At 47.0% G+C, this 18,004-nt stretch overlaps 1 protein-coding gene across 1 annotated transcript in view; it reads left to right on the top strand.

Moving 5' to 3' along the window:
- LOC135216613 (protein enabled homolog) overlaps positions 1–89 on the top strand; it is an 891-nt gene extending 802 nt beyond the window's left edge. Inside the window, exon 1 of the mRNA XM_064251993.1 lies at positions 1–89. This exon is cut by the window's left edge and continues 802 nt beyond it. Within this exon, the coding sequence (XP_064108063.1) occupies positions 1–89 (89 nt within the window).
- The last annotated feature ends 17,915 nt before the right edge of the window (positions 90–18,004 follow it).

Consider the following 18,004-nt stretch of genomic DNA (forward strand, 5'->3'; position numbering starts at 1 on the left):
ACCCTGAACCTATCCCCCCAAACCTCAAACCTTCCCAAACCCTTATACCTCCAACCTTACTCCTCTTAATTCCCCCCAAACCCTCCTAACCTTACCCTCCAAACCCTTCCAACCCTCCTCTTCCCCCAAACCCTCAACCTTACCCCCCAACCCTCACCCTAACCCTCCAAACCCTTACTCTTCCTCAAACCCTCAACCTTACCCCACAAACCCTACCCTCCAAAACCCTTCTCCTCTTCCCCCAAACCCCTCCACCTCCCCAAAACCCTCAACCTTACCTCCCAAACCTCACCTACCCTTCAAACCCTTATCCTCTTCCCCTAAACCCTCAACCTTTTGCCCCAAACCCTCAAGCTTCCCCTCCAAACCCTCAACCTTTCTCTCCCTACGACAATACCATCTATTCTGACAGTACTCCTTTCAGGTTTAGGAAAGTGATTCCCAACCTCAAGAGAAAAGAGAAGCAGAAAAAGAAGGATAATATTCAGTGGCAGGAAAGAGAGACCAGAGCTCTGAGGGAGGAAATCAGAGATCTGAGGGAGGAGGGCAGGAATATGAGGGAGGATATCAGAGATCTCAGGGAGGAAAGCAACAATATGAGGGAGGATATCAGAGATCTGAAGCAGGAGACCAGGGATTTGAGGGAGGAGAACAGAGATCTCAGGGAGGAGAACAGAGATCTCAGGGAGGATATCAGAGATCTAAGGGACGAAAGCAGGGATCTCAGGGAGGAGAACAGAGATCTGAGGAATGAGATTAGGCACCAGAATATCAAAGACACTGAAATTTCTACAAATGAAATTTCTACACTTGAAAACCCTTTTCCTCCAACTTCTCCCCCCGAGATGCCATTAAGCGATAATTCTCAGGCTATGTTACAACAAAGGAATTATAAAACATTCAAGGAATGCAAAGAGGCTTTTCCACCTACAGACGAAACCCAACCAGAGATCACAAAGCAATTCATTGAAAATTTAAGGTGTCTGGGAATCCCTCTAGTCTGTAAAGATGGTGTTTTCTCCCAAGGCCTCAGTTTCGCTGGTGAAGGCAGATTAGCTAAATGCTACAGATACCAATTTGCTGATCTAGATAAGCCTGTCATCATTAAAGTGTTCAAGCTCTTATTTATTCGTACAGAAGCAATATTGAAAGAGGTGACAATGTTACAAAGAGTGGCAGACATAGATGGCACACCGTGCGTTCTAGCTGTGTCACCGATGGAACCCTATGCTGTCATCATGGAGGATGGAGGTAACATCAGCTTCTGTGACTGGGTGATGAAAAAGGGCAGACTACCCAGGGAAGGACTCGAGATGCTGAAAAAAATCTCTCAGGTACTTGCACAGATTCATCTCAAACAGGTTGTTCATACGGATTTGCACGGAAACAACATAGTCATTGATGAAGAAAGAAACCAACCAACAATTGTGGACTTTGGCAGAGCAACAGACATGAATTACGAGAACCAAGGAGATGATGTGGAAGACCTATACTTGTTACTCGAAAGATGCTCACGGATACTGAGATTCCCCTCCCATCTCAAAGAGGCAATGAGTCGGGAAAATATGACTAGTTTTGAAACTAAGACGTTGCCAAAGTTTGTCCAAGATTTGGACATGCTTCTCGACATCCTGGATAAAAGGAATAAAGGTCCAGAAAAGACGAGTGAAAGAAAATTGGTTTACATGGGACTAGAAGAAAGAGATGAGGCCATAGGTAACAAGATTGTCAACCTAGAATTAGAGGAGTCTTGGTTACTGAACTTGCATAAGGAATTCCAATCTGAGAGGGACAATCTCGAGGTGGAAAATGCTCATTTAAAACAGCTGGCTGTGGAAGCTGAGGAGAGAGAGAGCAATCTAAAAGAAATATCTGTAATCAATACAACCTCCAACACAAGAGTCAAAGATCAGTCAAGGATCTCAGCATTCCTGGCGATCTGTGGCACTTGGTGGAAGAGATGCATACCATCAGGTCTCCATCTCCGTCTAGACTCTTGGCGTTCCTGGTGATCTGTGGTGCTTGGTGGGAGCACTGCAGACCATCAGGCTGAGGTCTCATTCCTGGATGTTGGCGTTCCTGGCGATCTGTGGCGCTTGGTGGGAGCACTGCAGACCATCAGGTCAACGTCTCCATCCAGGATCTTGGCATTCCTGGCGATCTGTGGCGCTTGGTGGGAGCACTGCAGACCATCAGGTTGAGGTCTCTGTCCAGGATCTAGGCGTTCCTGGTGATCTGTGGTGCTTGGTGGGAGCACTGCAGACCACCAGGTTGAGGTCTCTGTCCAGGATCTTGGTGTTCCTGGTAATCTGTGGTGCTTGGAGGGAGCCATACCTGGTGATCTGTGGTGCTTGGTGGGAGTACTGCAGACCATCAGGTTAAGGTCTCTGTCCAGGATCTTGAAATTCCTGGTGATCTGCAGTGCTTGGTGGGAGCGCTGCAGACCATCATGTCGAAGTCTCTGTCCAGGATCTTGGCATACGTGGTGATCTGTAGTGCTTGGTGGGAGCGCTGCAGACCATCAGGTTGAGGTCTCATTCCTGGATCTTGGTGTTCCAGATGATCTGTGGCGCTTGGTGGGAGCGCTGCAGACCATCAGGTTGATGTCTCATTCCTGGATCTTGGAGTTCCAGATGAATATGTGGCCACGCCGAGGTCGGGATGGCGCTTGGCAGACCATCAGGGTTGATGTCTTCATTCCTGGATCTTGGTGTGCCTGCGTGATCTGTGGCGCTTGGTGGGAGCCGCCTGCACAGACCATCAGGGTTGAGGTCTCATTCCATGGATCTTGGTGTTCCAGATTGATCCTTGGTGGCGCTTGGGGGGAGCCGCTTGCCCAGACCATTCAGGTTGAGGTTCCCTCATTCCGGGATCTTGGTGTTCCAGAGATCTGTGGCGCTTGGTGGGAGAGCGCTGCAGACCATCAGGTTGAGTCTCATTCCTGGATCTGGTGTTCCAGATTGAATCTGTGGGCGCTGGTGGGAGCGCTGCAGACCATCAGGTTTGAGGTCTCATTTCTTGATCTTGGTGTTCCAGAATGACTGTGGCGCGTTGGTGGGAGCGCTGCAGACCATCAGTTGATGTCTCATTTCCTGATCCTTGGTTCCTTGGTGATCTGTGGCGCTTGTGGGGAGCGCTGCAGACCATCAGGTGAGGCCTCATTCCTGGATCTTGGTGTTCCAGGGTATCTGTGGGCGCTTTGGTGGTGAGCTCGGCAGCCCAATCAGGTTGGGTTCTCATTCCTGGATCTTGGTGTTTCCAGGTGATCTGGTTTGGGCGCTTGGTGGTTGAGCGCTGCAGATATCAGGTTGATGTCTCATTCCTGGATCTTGGGTTGTTGGTGATCTGTGGCGCTTGGGTGAGCGCTTTGGGGGGCAAAAGACATCCAGGTTGAGGTTCATTCCTGGATCTTGGTCCAGGTGATCTGTGGCAGCTTGGTGGAGCGCTGCAGACCATCAGGTGACGGTCTCATTCCTGGACTGGTGTTCCCAGGTGATCTGTGGCGCTTGGTGTGAGCGCTGCAGACCATCAGGTTGATGTCTCATTCCTGGATCTTGGTGTTCCTGGTGATCTGTGGCGCTTGGTGTGAGCGCTGCAGACCATCAGGTTGAGGTCTCATTCCTGGATCTTGGTGTTCCAGGTGATCTGTGGCGCTTGGTGTGAGCGCTGCAGACCATCAGGTTGATGTCTCATTCCCGGATCTTGGTGCTCCTGGTGATCTGTGGCGCTTGGTGGGAGCGCTACAGACCATCATGTTGACTTCTCATTCCAGGATCTTGGTGTTCCTGGTGATCTGTGGCGCTTGGTGTGAGCGCTGCAGACCATCAGGTTGAGGTCTCATTCCTGGATCTTGGTGTTCCAGGTGATCTGTGGCGCTTGGTGGGAGTGCTGCAGGCCATCAGGTTGAGGTCTCATTCCTGGATGTAGGAGTTCCTGGTGATCTGTGGCGCTTGGTGTGAGCGCTGCAGACCATCAGGTTGAGGTCTCATTCCTGGATCTTGGTGTTCCTGGTGATCTGTGGCGCTTGGTGTGAGCGCTGCAGACCATCAGGTTGAGGTCTCATTCCTGGATCTTGGTGTTCCAGGTGATCTGTGGCGCTTGGTGTGAGCGCTGCAGACCATCAGGTTGATGTCTCATTCCTGGATCTTGGTGCTCCTGGTGATCTGTGGCGCTTGGTGGGAGCGCTACAGACCATCATGTTGACTTCTCATTCCAGGATCTTGGTGTTCCTGGTGATCTGTGGCGCTTGGTGTGAGCGCTGCAGACCATCAGGTTGAGGTCTCATTCCTGGATCTTGGTGTTCCAGGTGATCTGTGGCGCTTGGTGGGAGTGCTGCAGGCCATCAGGTTGAGGTCTCATTCCTGGATGTAGGAGTTCCTGGTGATCTGTGGCGCTTGGTGGGAGCACTGCAAACCATCAGTTGACGTCTCATTCCTGGATCTTGGCATTAGTGGTGATCTGTGGCGCTTGGTGAGAGCGTTGCAGACCATCAGGTTGACGTCTCATTCCTGGATCTTGGTATTCCTGGCAATCTGTGGCGCTTGGTGGGAGCGCTACAGACCATCATGTTGACTTCTTATTCCAGGATCTTGGTGTTCCTGGTGATCTATGGTGTTTGGTGTGAGCACTGCAGAACATCAGGTTGAGGTCTCATTCCTGGATCTTGGTGTTCCTGGTGATCTGTGGCACTTGGTGTTAGTGCTGAAGACCTTCAGTTTGACATCTCATTCCTGGATCTTGGTGTTCCTGGTGATCTGTGGCGCTTGTTGGGAGCACTGCAGACCATCAGTTTGATGTCTCATTCCTGGATCTTAGTGTTCCATTCCTGGTGATCTATGGCACTTGGTGGGAGAACTGCAGACCATCAGTTTGACATCTCATTCCAGGATCTTTGTGTTCCTGGTGATCTGTGGCGATTGGTTATGTGAGCACAGCAAAACCATCAGTTTCTGAACAGTCTCATTTCCTAGATCTTGGGGTTGTTTCCTGGTGATCTGTGGCGTGCTTGAATGGGAGCCACTGCAGACCATCAAGCGTTGGATGTCTCAATTCCCCGGATACTTGGTGTTACCTGGTTGATCTGTGGTGCCTTGAAGGGAGCACTTGCAGAACCATCAGTGATTGTCTCATCGGGGTCTTGGTGCTCTGGTGATTCCTGGGGTGGTGCCTTGGAAGGGAGCACTGCAGACCTTCAGTTTGGATGTTAATCCCGGATCTTGTGGTTGGTCTGGGATCTGTGGTTGCTTGTTGAAGGAGCACTTGCAGACCATCAGGTTGATGTCCTCATTCCCGGATCTTGGTGGTTCCATGGGATTCTTGGTGCTTGAAGGGAGCACTGCAGACCAGAGGTGATGGTCCTCATTCCCGGATCTTGTGTTCACTGGGTGGATCTTTGGTGCTTGAAGGGAGCATGCAGACCATCAGGTCAAGTTTCTCATTTCCTAGATCTTGGTGTTCCGTGATTCCCCTGGTGGTGCTGAGGGAGCACGCAGACCATCCAGGGTTGAGTTAATCCGGATTCCTAGGTGTTCCTGGTGATCTTTGGTGCTTGAAGGGAGCCACTGGCGGACCATCAGGTTGATGTCCTCATTCGGATTTGGTGTTCTGGTGATCCTGTGGTGCTGAAGGGAGCACTGAAGACCATCAGGTTTGATGTCCTCATTCCCGGATCTTGGTGGTTTCCCTGGTGATCTGTGGTTTGCTTGAAGGGAGCACTGCGACCATCAGGTTTGATGGTCTCATTACGTGGGGTTGGTGTTCCTTCGGTTTGAATCTTGGTGGTTTGCCTTGGACGCAGGGAGAACTGCAGACCTATCACCGTTGTGTCTCATTCCCGATCTTGGTGTTCCGGTGATCTGTGGTGCTTGAAGGGTAAAAGGCACTGCAGACCATTAGGTGGATGTCTCCATTCCCGGTCTTGGATGTTCCTGGTGATCTGTGGTGCTTGAAGGGAGCACTGCAGACCATCAGGTTGATGTCTCATTCCCGGATCTTGGTGTTCCTGGTGATCTGTGGTGCTTGAAGGGAGCACTGCAGACCATCAGGTTAAGGTCTCATCCTAGATCTGGTGTTCCTGGTGATCTGTGGTGCTTGAAGGGAGTACTGCAGACCATCAGTGTTCGGACGTTCCATTCCGGATTTGGTGTCCTGGTGATCTGTGGTGCTTGAAGGGAGCACTGCAGACCATAGGTTGCATGTCTCATTCCGGATCTTTGTGCTGTTCTGGTGATCTGTGGTGTTGAAAGGGAGACTGCAGACCATCAAGAGTGATGTCTCATTCCGGATCTTGGTGTTCTGGTGATCTGTGGTGCGTGAAGGGACATGCAGACCATCAGGTTGATGTCTCATTCCCGGATCTTGGTGTTCCTGGTGATCTGTGGTGCTTGAAGGGAGCACTGCAGACCATCAGGTTGATGTCTCATTCCCGGATCTTGGTGTTCCTGGTGATCTGTGGTGCTTGAAGGGAGCACTGCAGACCATCAGGTTGATGTCTCATTCCCGGATCTTGGTGTTCCTGGTGATCTGTGGTGCTTGAAGGGAGCACTGCAGACCATCAGGTTAAGGTCTCATTCCTAGATCTGGTTGGTTCCCTGGTGATCTTGTGGTGCTTGAAGGGGAGCACTGCAGACCATCAGGTTGACGTCTCATTCCTGGATCTTGGTGTTTCCTGGTGATCTTGTGGTGTTGTGAGCACTGCAGACCATCAGGTTAAGGTCTCATTCCTAGTATTGGTGTTCCTGGTGATCTGTGGTGCTTAAAAGGGCACTGCAGACATCATGTTGAGGTCTTCATTCCTGGATCTTGGATTATTGGTTGAGGTCTCATTGCCTGTCTTGGTGTCTGGTGATCTGTGGCGCTGAAGGAGCACTGCAGACCATTCAGGTTAAGGTCTCATTACTAGTCTTGGTGTTACCCTGGTGATCGGTGAGTGCTTGAAGGGAGCCACTTGCAGGACATTGATGTTGAGGTCTTCATTCCTGGATCTTGGTTGTTCCTGGTGATCCGTGTCGGCTTGGAGTCTTGGTGGAAAGCCGCTGCAGACCAAGGTTGATGTCTCATTCCTGGAATTCTTGGTGTTCCTGGCGAATTCTGTGGCCGCTGGTGGGAACGTTTGAAGACCATTCAGGTTGAATGTCTTCTTTCTGGAATTTGGCGTTCCTGGTGATCTGTGACGCTTGGTGTGAACAACTGCCAGACCATAAGGTTGTATGTTCTCATTCCTGGATCTTGGGCGTTCATGGCGATCTGTGGCGCTAGGTGGGAACGCTGCAGACCATCAGGTTGAGGTCTCATTCCTAGATCTTGGCGTTCCTGGTGATCTGTGACGCTGGGTGGGAGCACTGCAGACCATCATGTTGAGGTCTCATTCCTAGATCTTGGCGTTCCTGGTAATCTGTGATGCTTGGTGTGACCACTGCAGACCATCAGGTTGATGTCTCATTCCTGGATCTTGGCGTTCCTGGCGATCTGTGGCGCTTGGTGGGAACGCTGCAGACCATCAGGTTGAGGTCTCATTCCTAGATCTTGGCGTTCCTGGTGATCTGTGACGCTGGGTGGGAGTACTGCAGACCATCATGTTGAGGTCTCATTCCTAGATCTTGGCGTTCCTGGCAATCTGTGGCGCTTGGTGGGAATGCTGCAGACCATCAGGTAGAGGTCTCATTCCTAGATCTTGGCATTCCTGGCGATCTGTGGCGCTTGGTGGGAACGCTGCAGACCATCAGGTTGAGGTCTCATTCCTAGATATTTGCGTTCCTGGTGATCTGTGACGCTGGGTGGGAGCACTGCAGACCATCAGGTAGAGGTCTCATTCCTAGATCTTGGCATTCCTGGTGATCTGTGACGCTGGGTGGGAGCACTGCAGACCATCAGTTTGAGGTCTCATTCCTAGATCTTGGCGTTCCTGGTGATCTGTGACGCTGGGTGGGAGCACTGCAGACCATCAGGTAGAGGTTTAATTCCTGGATCTTGGCGTTCCTGGCGATCTGTGGCACTTGGTGGGAACGCTGCAGACCATCAGGTTGAGGTCTCATTCCTAGATCTTGGCATTCCTGGTGATCTGTGACGCTGGGTGGGAGCACTGCAGACCATCAGGTTGAGGTCTCATTCCTAGATCTTGGCGTTCCTGGTGATCTGTGACGCTGGGTGGGAGCACTGCAGACCATCAGGTTGAGGTCTTATTCCTAGATCTTGGCGTTCCTGGTGATCTGTGACGCTGGGTGGGAGCACTGCAGACCATCAGGTAGAGGTCTCATTCCTGGATGTAGGAGTTCCTGGTGATCTGTGGCGCTTGGTGGGAGCACTGCAAACCATCAGTTGACGTCTCATTCCTGGATCTTGGCATTAGTGGTGATCTGTGGCGCTTGGTGAGAGCGTTGCAGACCATCAGGTTGACGTCTCATTCCTGGATCTTGGTATTCCTGGCAATCTGTGGCGCTTGGTGGGAGCGCTACAGACCATCATGTTGACTTCTTATTCCAGGATCTTGGTGTTCCTGGTGATCTATGGTGTTTGGTGTGAGCACTGCAGAACATCATGTTGAGGTCTCATTCCTGGATCTTGGTGTTCCTGGTGATCTGTGGCACTTGGTGTTAGTGCTGAAGACCTTCAGTTTGACATCTCATTCCTGGATCTTGGTGTTCCTGGTGATCTGTGGCGCTTGTTGGGAGCACTGCAGACCATCAGTTTGATGTCTCATTCCTGGATCTTAGTGTTCCATTCCTGGTGATCTATGGCACTTGGTGGGAGAACTGCAGACCATCAGTTTGACATCTCATTCCAGGATCTTTGTGTTCCTGGTGATCTGTGGCGATTGGTGTGAGCACAGCAAACCATCAGTTTGACGTCTCATTCCTAGATCTTGGTGTTCCTGGTGATCTGTGGTGCTTGAAGGGAGCACTGCAGACCATCAGGTTGATGTCTCATTCCCGGATCTTGGTGTTCCTGGTGATCTGTGGTGCTTGAAGGGAGCACTGCAGACCATCAGGTTGATGTCTCATTCCGGGGTCTTGGTGTTCTTGGTGATCTGTGGTGCTTGAAGGGAGCACTGCAGACCATCAGGTTGATGTCTCATTCCCGGATCTTGGTGTTCCTGGTGATCTGTGGTGCTTGAAGGGAGCACTGCAGACCATCAGGTTGATGTCTCATTCCCGGATCTTGGTGTTCCTGGTGATCTTTGGTGCTTGAAGGGAGCACTGCAGACCATCAGGTTGAGTTCATTTCCCGATCTTGGTTCTGGTGATCTGTTGGTGCTTTGAAGGGAGCATGCAGGACCATCAGGTTGTCATTCCCGATCTTGGTGTTCCTGGTGATCTGTGCGAAGGGGAGGCACTGCAGACCATCAGGTTGATGTCTGGTGGATCTGTGGTTGCTGAGAGGCTTGCAGAACATCAGTGGACGTCTCATTCCCGGATCTTGGTGTTTCCCTGGTGATCTTGTGGTGCTTGAAGGGAGCACTGCGGACCACAGGTTGATGTCTCATTTCCCGGACTTGGTTTCCTGGGTGATCTGTGGTGCTTGAAGGGAGCACTGCGACCATCAGGTTGATGTCTCATTCCCGGATCTTGGTGTTCCTGGGATCTTGTGGCTTGAAGGGAGCCTGCAGACCATAAGGTTAAGGTCTATTCCTAGACTTGGTGTTCCTGGTACTGTGGTTGCTTGAAGGGAAAGCACTGCAGACCATAAGGTTGACGTCTCATTCCTGGATCTTGGTGTTCCTGGTGAATCTGTGGTGAACTTGAAGGAAGGCCTGCAGGAACCAATCAGGTTAAGGTTCTCATTCCTAGGGGATCTTGGTGTTTTCCTGTGGATCTGTGGTGCGTTGAATGGGAAGCACTAGAGACCCGTCATGTTGATGTCTTCATTTCCCCGGATCTTGTGTTTCCTGGTGATCTGTGGTGCTTTAAGGGGCACTGCAGACCATCGGTTTGATGTCTCTATGCCCGGATCTTTGGTGTTCCTGGTGATCTGGTGGTGCTTGAAGGGAAGCACTGCAGACATCAGGTAGGGTCTCATTTCCTAGATCTTGGTGTTCCTGGGTGATCTGTGGTGCTGAAGGGAGCTACTGCTACGAACCATCAGGTTGACGTCCTCATTCCTGCGTCCTATGTGTCCTTGCTGATCTGTGGTGCTTGAAAGGTGAGCACTGTGCAGACCCATCAGGTTAAGGTCTCATTCCTAGATCTTGGTGTTCCTGGTGATCTGTGGTGCTTGAAGGGAGCACTGCAGACCATCATGTTGAGGTCTCATTCCTGGATCTTGGTGTTCCTGGTGATCTGTGACGCTTGGTGTGAGCGCTGCAGACCATCAGGTTGATGTCTCATTCCTGGATCTTGGTGTTCCTGGCGATCTGTGGCGCTTGGTGGGAACGCTGCAGACCATCAGGTTGATGTCTCTTTCTTGGATCTTGGCGTTCCTGGTGATCTGTGACGCTTGGTGTGACAACTGCAGACCATCAGGTTGATGTCTCATTCCTGGATCTTGGCGTTCATGGCGATCTGTGGCGCTAGGTGGGAACGCTGCAGACCATCAGGTTGAGGTCTCATTCCTAGATCTTGGCGTTCCTGGTGATCTGTGACGCTGGGTGGGAGCACTGCAGACCATCATGTTGAGGTCTCATTCCTAGATCTTGGCGTTCCTGGTAATCTGTGATGCTTGGTGTGACCACTGCAGACCATCAGGTTGATGTCTCATTCCTGGATCTTGGCGTTCCTGGCGATCTGTGGCGCTTGGTGGGAACGCTGCAGACCATCAGGTTGAGGTCTCATTCCTAGATCTTGGCGTTCCTGGTGATCTGTGACGCTGGGTGGGAGTACTGCAGACCATCATGTTGAGGTCTCATTCCTAGATCTTGGCGTTCCTGGCAATCTGTGGCGCTTGGTGGGAATGCTGCAGACCATCAGGTAGAGGTCTCATTCCTAGATCTTGGCATTCCTGGCGATCTGTGGCGCTTGGTGGGAACGCTGCAGACCATCAGGTTGAGGTCTCATTCCTAGATATTTGCGTTTCCTCGGTGATCTGTTGAACGCTGGGTGGGAGCACTGCAGACCATCAGGTAGAGGTCTCATTCCTAGATCTTGGCATTCCTGGTGATCTGTGACGCTGGGTGGGAGCACTGCAGACCATCAGTTTGAGGTCTCATTCCTAGATCTTGGCGTTCCTGGTGATCTGTGACGCTGGGTGGGAGCACTGCAGACCATCAGGTAGAGGTTTAATTCCTGGATCTTGGCGTTCCTGGCGATCTGTGGCACTTGGTGGAACGCTGCAGACCATTCAGGTTGAGGTCTCATTCCTAGATCTTTGGCATTCCTGGTGATCTTGTGACGCTGGGTGGGAAGCTCTGCAGACCATCAGGTTTGAGGTCTCATTCCTAGATCTTGGCGTTCCTGGTGATCTGTGACGCTGGGTGGGAGCACTGCAGAACCATCAGGTTGAGGTCTTATTCCTAGATCTTGGCGTTCTGGTGATCTGTGGACGCTTGGGTGGGAGCAATGCAGACCATCAGGTTGAGGTCTTCATTCCTAGATCCTTGGCGTTCCTGTGATCTTGGTGCGCTGGGTGGGAGCACTGCCAGACATCAGGTTGAGTTCTTATTCCTAGATCTTGCGTTCATGGTGATCTGTGACGCTGGGTGGGAGCACTGCAGACCAATCAGGCAGGTAGCGGTCTCATTCCTGGATGCTTCGGCCGTTCCTGGCGATCTGGTGGCATCTTGGTGGGGAGCGCTGCAGACCATCAGTTTGACGTCTCATTCCTGGATCTTGGCGTTCCAGATGATCTGTGGCGCTTGGTGGGAGCGCTGCAGACCATCAGGTTGAGGTCTCATTCCTGGATCTTGGCATTCCGGATGATCTGTGTCGCTTGGTGGGAGCGCTGCAGATCATCAGGTTGAGGTCTCATTCCTGGATGTAGGCGTTCCTGGCGGTGCTTGGTGGGAGCACTGCATATCATTAGGTTGAGGTCTTATTCCTGGATGTAGGCATTACTGGTGGTTTGTGGTGCTTGGTGGGAGCGCTGCAGACCATCAGGTTGACGTCTCATTCCTGGATCTTGGTGTTCCTGGTGATCTTTGGTACTTGGTGGGAGCACTGCAGACCTTCAGTTTTACATCTCATTCCTAGATATTGGTGTTCCTAGTGATCTGTGGCATTTGGTGGGAGCACTGCAGACCATCATGTTGAGGTCTCATTCCTGGATCTTGGCGTTCCTGGTGATATGTGGCGCTTGGTGGGAGCGCTTCAGACCATCTGAAATTTTCAGATGTATTGCACCCTTTTCCGTCTATCTTACTAATTTACTCACCGTTTTTATCTATTTATTGATTTATTTTTCTCTTTCTCTATTTCCCATTACCTGGTTACGTCTTCCAATTGAAAACTACATTCATTGGGGACTTTCCTTGTCCCGTCTCTTCAAGCATTCAACCCCCCACCTTGGGAAGGATGCAAACACAACATCGCTATTTCGTTCGTCACTCCGACATCCTCTCGGCATAAGCGAGCTCTTTCTGCCCCTTTGCACTCTCATGTTTGCAGTGCAATGCCTCGCGTTGATGCCCATGAAGTACTCCCTCTTTCTTTGCGACACAATGGAAACTACTCGAGTTCACATTCAGCACCGTGGGGCATTTTAATTATACTCCCAGTGACGCCTTTTTCTGTTTTATTTTTTTACCGAGCTCAGTGTCCACATTTCAATTTATATTTCCATTTTACTGAAACTGGAAAAATGATAATGCTTTTCCAACAAGAATGTCATCATCTTTTCTCGTCTAATTCCTATTCAATATTACTTGTGAAGATAAAATTATGTCACTTTTAATGGAAAGTTCAAATGTCAGTTTAGTCACCAAGAAACCTGGAAAGTCAACTCATTTTTTAATATCTTACATTTACCCAATGCCACAGCAATTGTAGGTCATTCTAATCGCTGGAAATCCCAAACCTAGTTTCAGAGGGACTCCAACCTCTGCCTGATTTAGGAACAACGAAAAGACAGTGAGGTGAAGTGTAAGGATAATAGACATTTGTGGCTTAATAGACAGACCACGTACCACAGCTGGCAGACCTCTAACAAGGCAAAAAAAAAAATAAATAAATAAATAAAAGCATACCAAATCATGAAAAGAAATTTCTTTGAAAACAAAAGCCATTAAATACAAATCTAATATTCAAAAGTGAACAATTATCAGCTCTTTTGGATCACTATTGGAGTGAAAGCCACGCTTCACATTAAGAATTCAGCTGACCAAGTGAATTAATTAGGTACAGCTTCTATTCATTCAGACCCCGATTAGTGAGTTCCCATGATGCAAAAAGTCCAGATTAATGATGATCTCATTTTCTTTAACGGAGGAAATTGTATGAATGAAGTCAGAGGTTCATATATTAGGGCTGTTGCCTTGTATAATAAGGCGCCCTATGAGGTAATGTTAGACTTGCGATAATCTTACGCTAAGTCGGTTGGTTATGCACTTCCATACTCATTGGAGTGTCTTGGGGTTTCATGATAACTAACGAAGTAAGTATCTTCTTTCTGATGTGAGGTTCTAGTAGAAAACACGAAGTATAAAAAATAGTTCTATTCTCTGAGATTACATGATGAAGATCAGATAGGATTGTACAGGTCTGCCAATGACGATGGCTTGATTGCTTCTGCCAATGATGATGGCTAATTCAACTTTCACTACCATCTCGGTTACAAGTCATAAAGGAAGCAGACAGTAGCTCGAACATATGAACATACATACAAATGAGACATTAGAAATCACGTAAGCCGTTTGAATTATAGGTCGCGGTAGTTGTCTCAAGCAGGAAGCTTGGACTAATGTTTCAAAACAAATGAATGACCACAGGTGACGGCATGTTAACTTAGCCTACTTTATTGTATACGTCATCTTAGAATACTTTATCGTCTCTGGTCTGATCACATTACTGCAAGCAATCTGGTTGACCTCTTTAGTTTTAGTTTTTTATATATATGGAATAACATTCCATATTTTTATTATGTAATCACTTACACATATTGCAAGTTGACATTCAGCAGCACGGTTGGCCGACAGGTATTTGGTGCGGTGTGAATATTCATTATCGCTACATTGCTCGACTGATGTAGCAGGATTTTTTGAAGTCTACCAATAAGAGTTTTAATATTTTATGTTCGCTACAAAAGGACAAAATGAATTTATTATATGGAATTCAACTAACTATTGATGAAAGGTTTCAACTCCTACTACAACAGAGAAATGATAATCGTTCCATTTTGGGAGAAGGTAATCCTTACGTAATTGTCTTGATACAAGTCTTCCTGTATCTTAAAGTTTTACTTACATTTTTATTTTTTTATTTATATATTTATTAATTTGTTTATCTATTTACTTCATTTTTTTCCTTTTTTAATGAATGATCTCTTCTCTCTGTATTTCCCATTATTTTCTGTTACTTCTTTCAAATAAAGCCCATTGTATATTCTTTGGAAGCTTGAATTTCAAGTCAGTGGCCTCTGTGGGCTTGTTGTGTATAAAGAGTGGTCATCTACTGAATAATAATAATAATAATAATAATAATAATAATAATAATAATAATAATAATAATAATAATAATAATAATAGGGAAAAACTCTCTATCACGAGAGTATTTATAATGTTCTAAAGGGTCCACAATAATACAAAGTGTAAAAAGTCCGTGTATAATTTTGAAGACTTTACAAAAAGCTTTCGAACCCTTCGCTGGGTTCATCTTCAGTCCAAATGAACAATAAGTTACGACAAGTACAGAGGTAAATTTAAAAAACAAGAGACGTTGAAGATCGTTGACAACGGTCGTTAGCTCGTTAATGGGCCAGGTGAAGAAAGAGGGTAGTTAACAACAACTAGGTGATACCCTCTCCCCTATCAATCCTTCTGGCTGCAATACTTTTGGATCTTTGTACAGGTTGTTGCAACATTACATGAAGTCCTTCATCCAAGGGCGTAGATTGGGCACCGTTATCAGACTCCCCCGGGGCAGCGGTTACCTGGACTGGAAGAGGCAAGGCAAAGGCAGCATCAGGAGAGGGAAAAACAGAGCCTGTCCTACAGTTAAAATCTTTTAAAAACATACTAGTAATATAAAAATTAACAAATGGTTCTTCGTTGACAAAAGACTTGTTTCCTTTGAATGATCCTCCCAAACTTATAGCAGCTCCCTCGACTAGTCGTCTGACATTTACATTGTTACTTTTAAAGATAATTTTAGCCTCGTTCCAGTTGGTTCTATGATCATTCCTGAATGCATGTGCTACTATTGCGCTGTTTTGTGATTGTAGTTCATAAGCTCGCTTATGTTCACCCAAACGTATATCTAGTCCCCGTCCACTTTCACCAAAATATTTACTATTACAATCCATACACGGTAGTTCGTAAACGCCTGGGACTATGGGATTTTTATCATTGTTATTGTTTCTTACGAAGGAACGTCTTGGAGGAACATATCTTACATAAGTCTTTTGGAATCTGCTCCCGTACCTCCTTCCTGGGAGAAGAGTTTCCTGAATTTGCCAGATATCTCCTTCAAGACAAAAACAGGAAGCTAAATGGGATGTCGAGGTCTTACATCTGGAATTACGCTCGTCACTCAGAGAACTTAGAGACCGTCTACAATCTGCCAGATTCGAGGGTGCCAGGCAAAGAGCAGGTGAGGTAGTTGCCGCTAGGGCCAGGGATCATAAACAGAGCCTACGTAACAAATTAATGCGTGCACTAGATTATTCAAAATGGGACTATTCTACTAATAAAGTAAATAATCTTTCCACAGTTTTATTAAATAAAGAACAACTTGAAGTTCTTAACTTGGGTATGGGTTTTTGTACTGGCACAGACAAACTTGATGTACTAAACTCAATTAGTAGTATTAATTTGTTTAATTTTAAATACGCAGACTTTACTATAAATTTCTTAAAAGGTGCTATCCTAAATGATAATATAAATAATAAGTCTATTAACGTATTACCTAAAAGGCACCAACTGGCACTAGCTTCCTTAAAAAGAAACAAAGAAACCATGATCATGAGAGCTGACAAAGGAGGAGCTACAGTAGTCATGAACACAAGTGATTATTTGGAGAAAGCTTATGCCCTTTTAAATGATACCCAAACTTATCTCACACTGCGGTCCCCACCCATTGCCACCAAAATGCAACAAGAATTTAATAGAAAACTTAGAAAAATAGCCAATACCCTTTCTGATTCTCTGCACAAAGAATTAGTCTTATCAAAAATCTCTTCAAGATCCCCTTGTGTACCTAACTTTTATGGTGTTCCTAAGGTTCACAAACCTGGGTGCCCCCTCAGGCCTATTATTGCTGCTTGTGGTTCACCGCAAAACACATTAGCAGAGTGGTTGGCTCAGGTTCTTAGACAGTTTCTTGGCACGTTCTCAAGTGCTCATTTACAGCATTTATTCCAGTTTATACAGCGGGTCAAAGATAGTAATTGGGTAGATGGGAGGATGGCGAGTTTAGATGTTACGGCATTATTTACCAACGTTCCATTAGATTATGTGATCACAAAGTTACAGGAAGAACATGATCAAGGTAATGTGACTTTCCCCATTCCTGCGAAGCAGTTTTTCTCCCTTATCAGATTATGTGTCTCATCCACTGTATTCCAGTTCAATAATCAGGGATTTGCTCAAAAAGAAGGTGTAGCCATGGGTTCTCCTCTGTCCCCTGTCCTCGCTAACATTTGCATGGAGTTTGTGGAAAAAGAAATTTTAAACAGGTGTGATGAAGAAACGAAACCAGTTTTATGGGCAAGATATGTGGATGACATTTTTATCATTTTTAAAAGTACCGATGAAAAGCTAAAGAAACTAGTAGAAATAGCAAATAGCATTTTACCATCAATTAAGTTCACAACAGAAGTAGAAGTGGATTCTAAATTACCGTTTTTAGATGTTTTAGTGTACAGGGACTGTAATAGCCAGAGGTACAAATTTTCAGTTTACCGGAAATCTACCAATTCCGAGAGTTATGTCCACTTTTATTCTTTTCACTCAAAAGAAATAAAAAGTAACGTTATTATGAATTTTGCTTTACGCGCATTCAGAATTTGCGACTCCGAATATATAGACGGTGAACTTAAACACATCACGGCTACTTTTAGAAGTCTCAGATATCCCCCTCACTTCATTGAGAAAGCAATTTCGCGAGCGAGGAAGCCGTTCTATGGACTGAGAGATAATACTAAGGAAAAACCAAAAAGATATTTGTCCCTTCACTTTAATCCAGAAGTAAAGAATATAAGTGGGCATATCAACAAAAGTCAGAAGGAAACTAAAATTGTGTTCAAATATGAAAATACAATAAGACGTTCCCTCGTAAGAAACAATAACAATGATAAAAATCCCATAGTCCCAGGCGTTTACGAACTACCGTGTATGGATTGTAATAGTAAATATTTTGGTGAAAGTGGACGGGGACTAGATATACGTTTGGGTGAACATAAGCGAGCTTATGAACTACAATCACAAAACAGCGCAATAGTAGCACATGCATTCAGGAATGATCATAGACCCAGCTGGAACGAGGCTAAAATTATCTTTAAAAGTAACAAAGTAAATGTCAGACGACTAGTCGAGGGAGCTGCTTTAAGTTTGGGAGGATCATTCAAAGGAAACAAGTCTTTTGTCAACGAAGAACCATTTGTTAATTTTTATATTACTAGTATGTTTTTAAAAGATTTTAACTGTAGGACAGGCTCTGTTTTTCCCTCTCCTGATGCTGCCTTTGCCTTGCCTCTTCCAGTCCAGGTAACCGCTGCCCCGGGGGAGTCTGATAACGGTGCCCAATCTACGCCCTTGGATGAAGGACTTCATGTAATGTTGCAACAACCTGTACAAAGATCCAAAAGTATTGCAGCCAGAAGGATTGATAGGGGAGAGGGTATCACCTAGTTGTTGTTAACTACCCTCTTTCTTCACCTGGCCCATTAACGAGCTAACGACCGTTGTCAACGATCTTCAACGTCT

The sequence above is a fragment of the Macrobrachium nipponense genome, chromosome 6 (assembly GCF_015104395.2).
Source record: "Macrobrachium nipponense isolate FS-2020 chromosome 6, ASM1510439v2, whole genome shotgun sequence".
NCBI classification, from domain to species: domain Eukaryota; kingdom Metazoa; phylum Arthropoda; class Malacostraca; order Decapoda; family Palaemonidae; genus Macrobrachium; species Macrobrachium nipponense.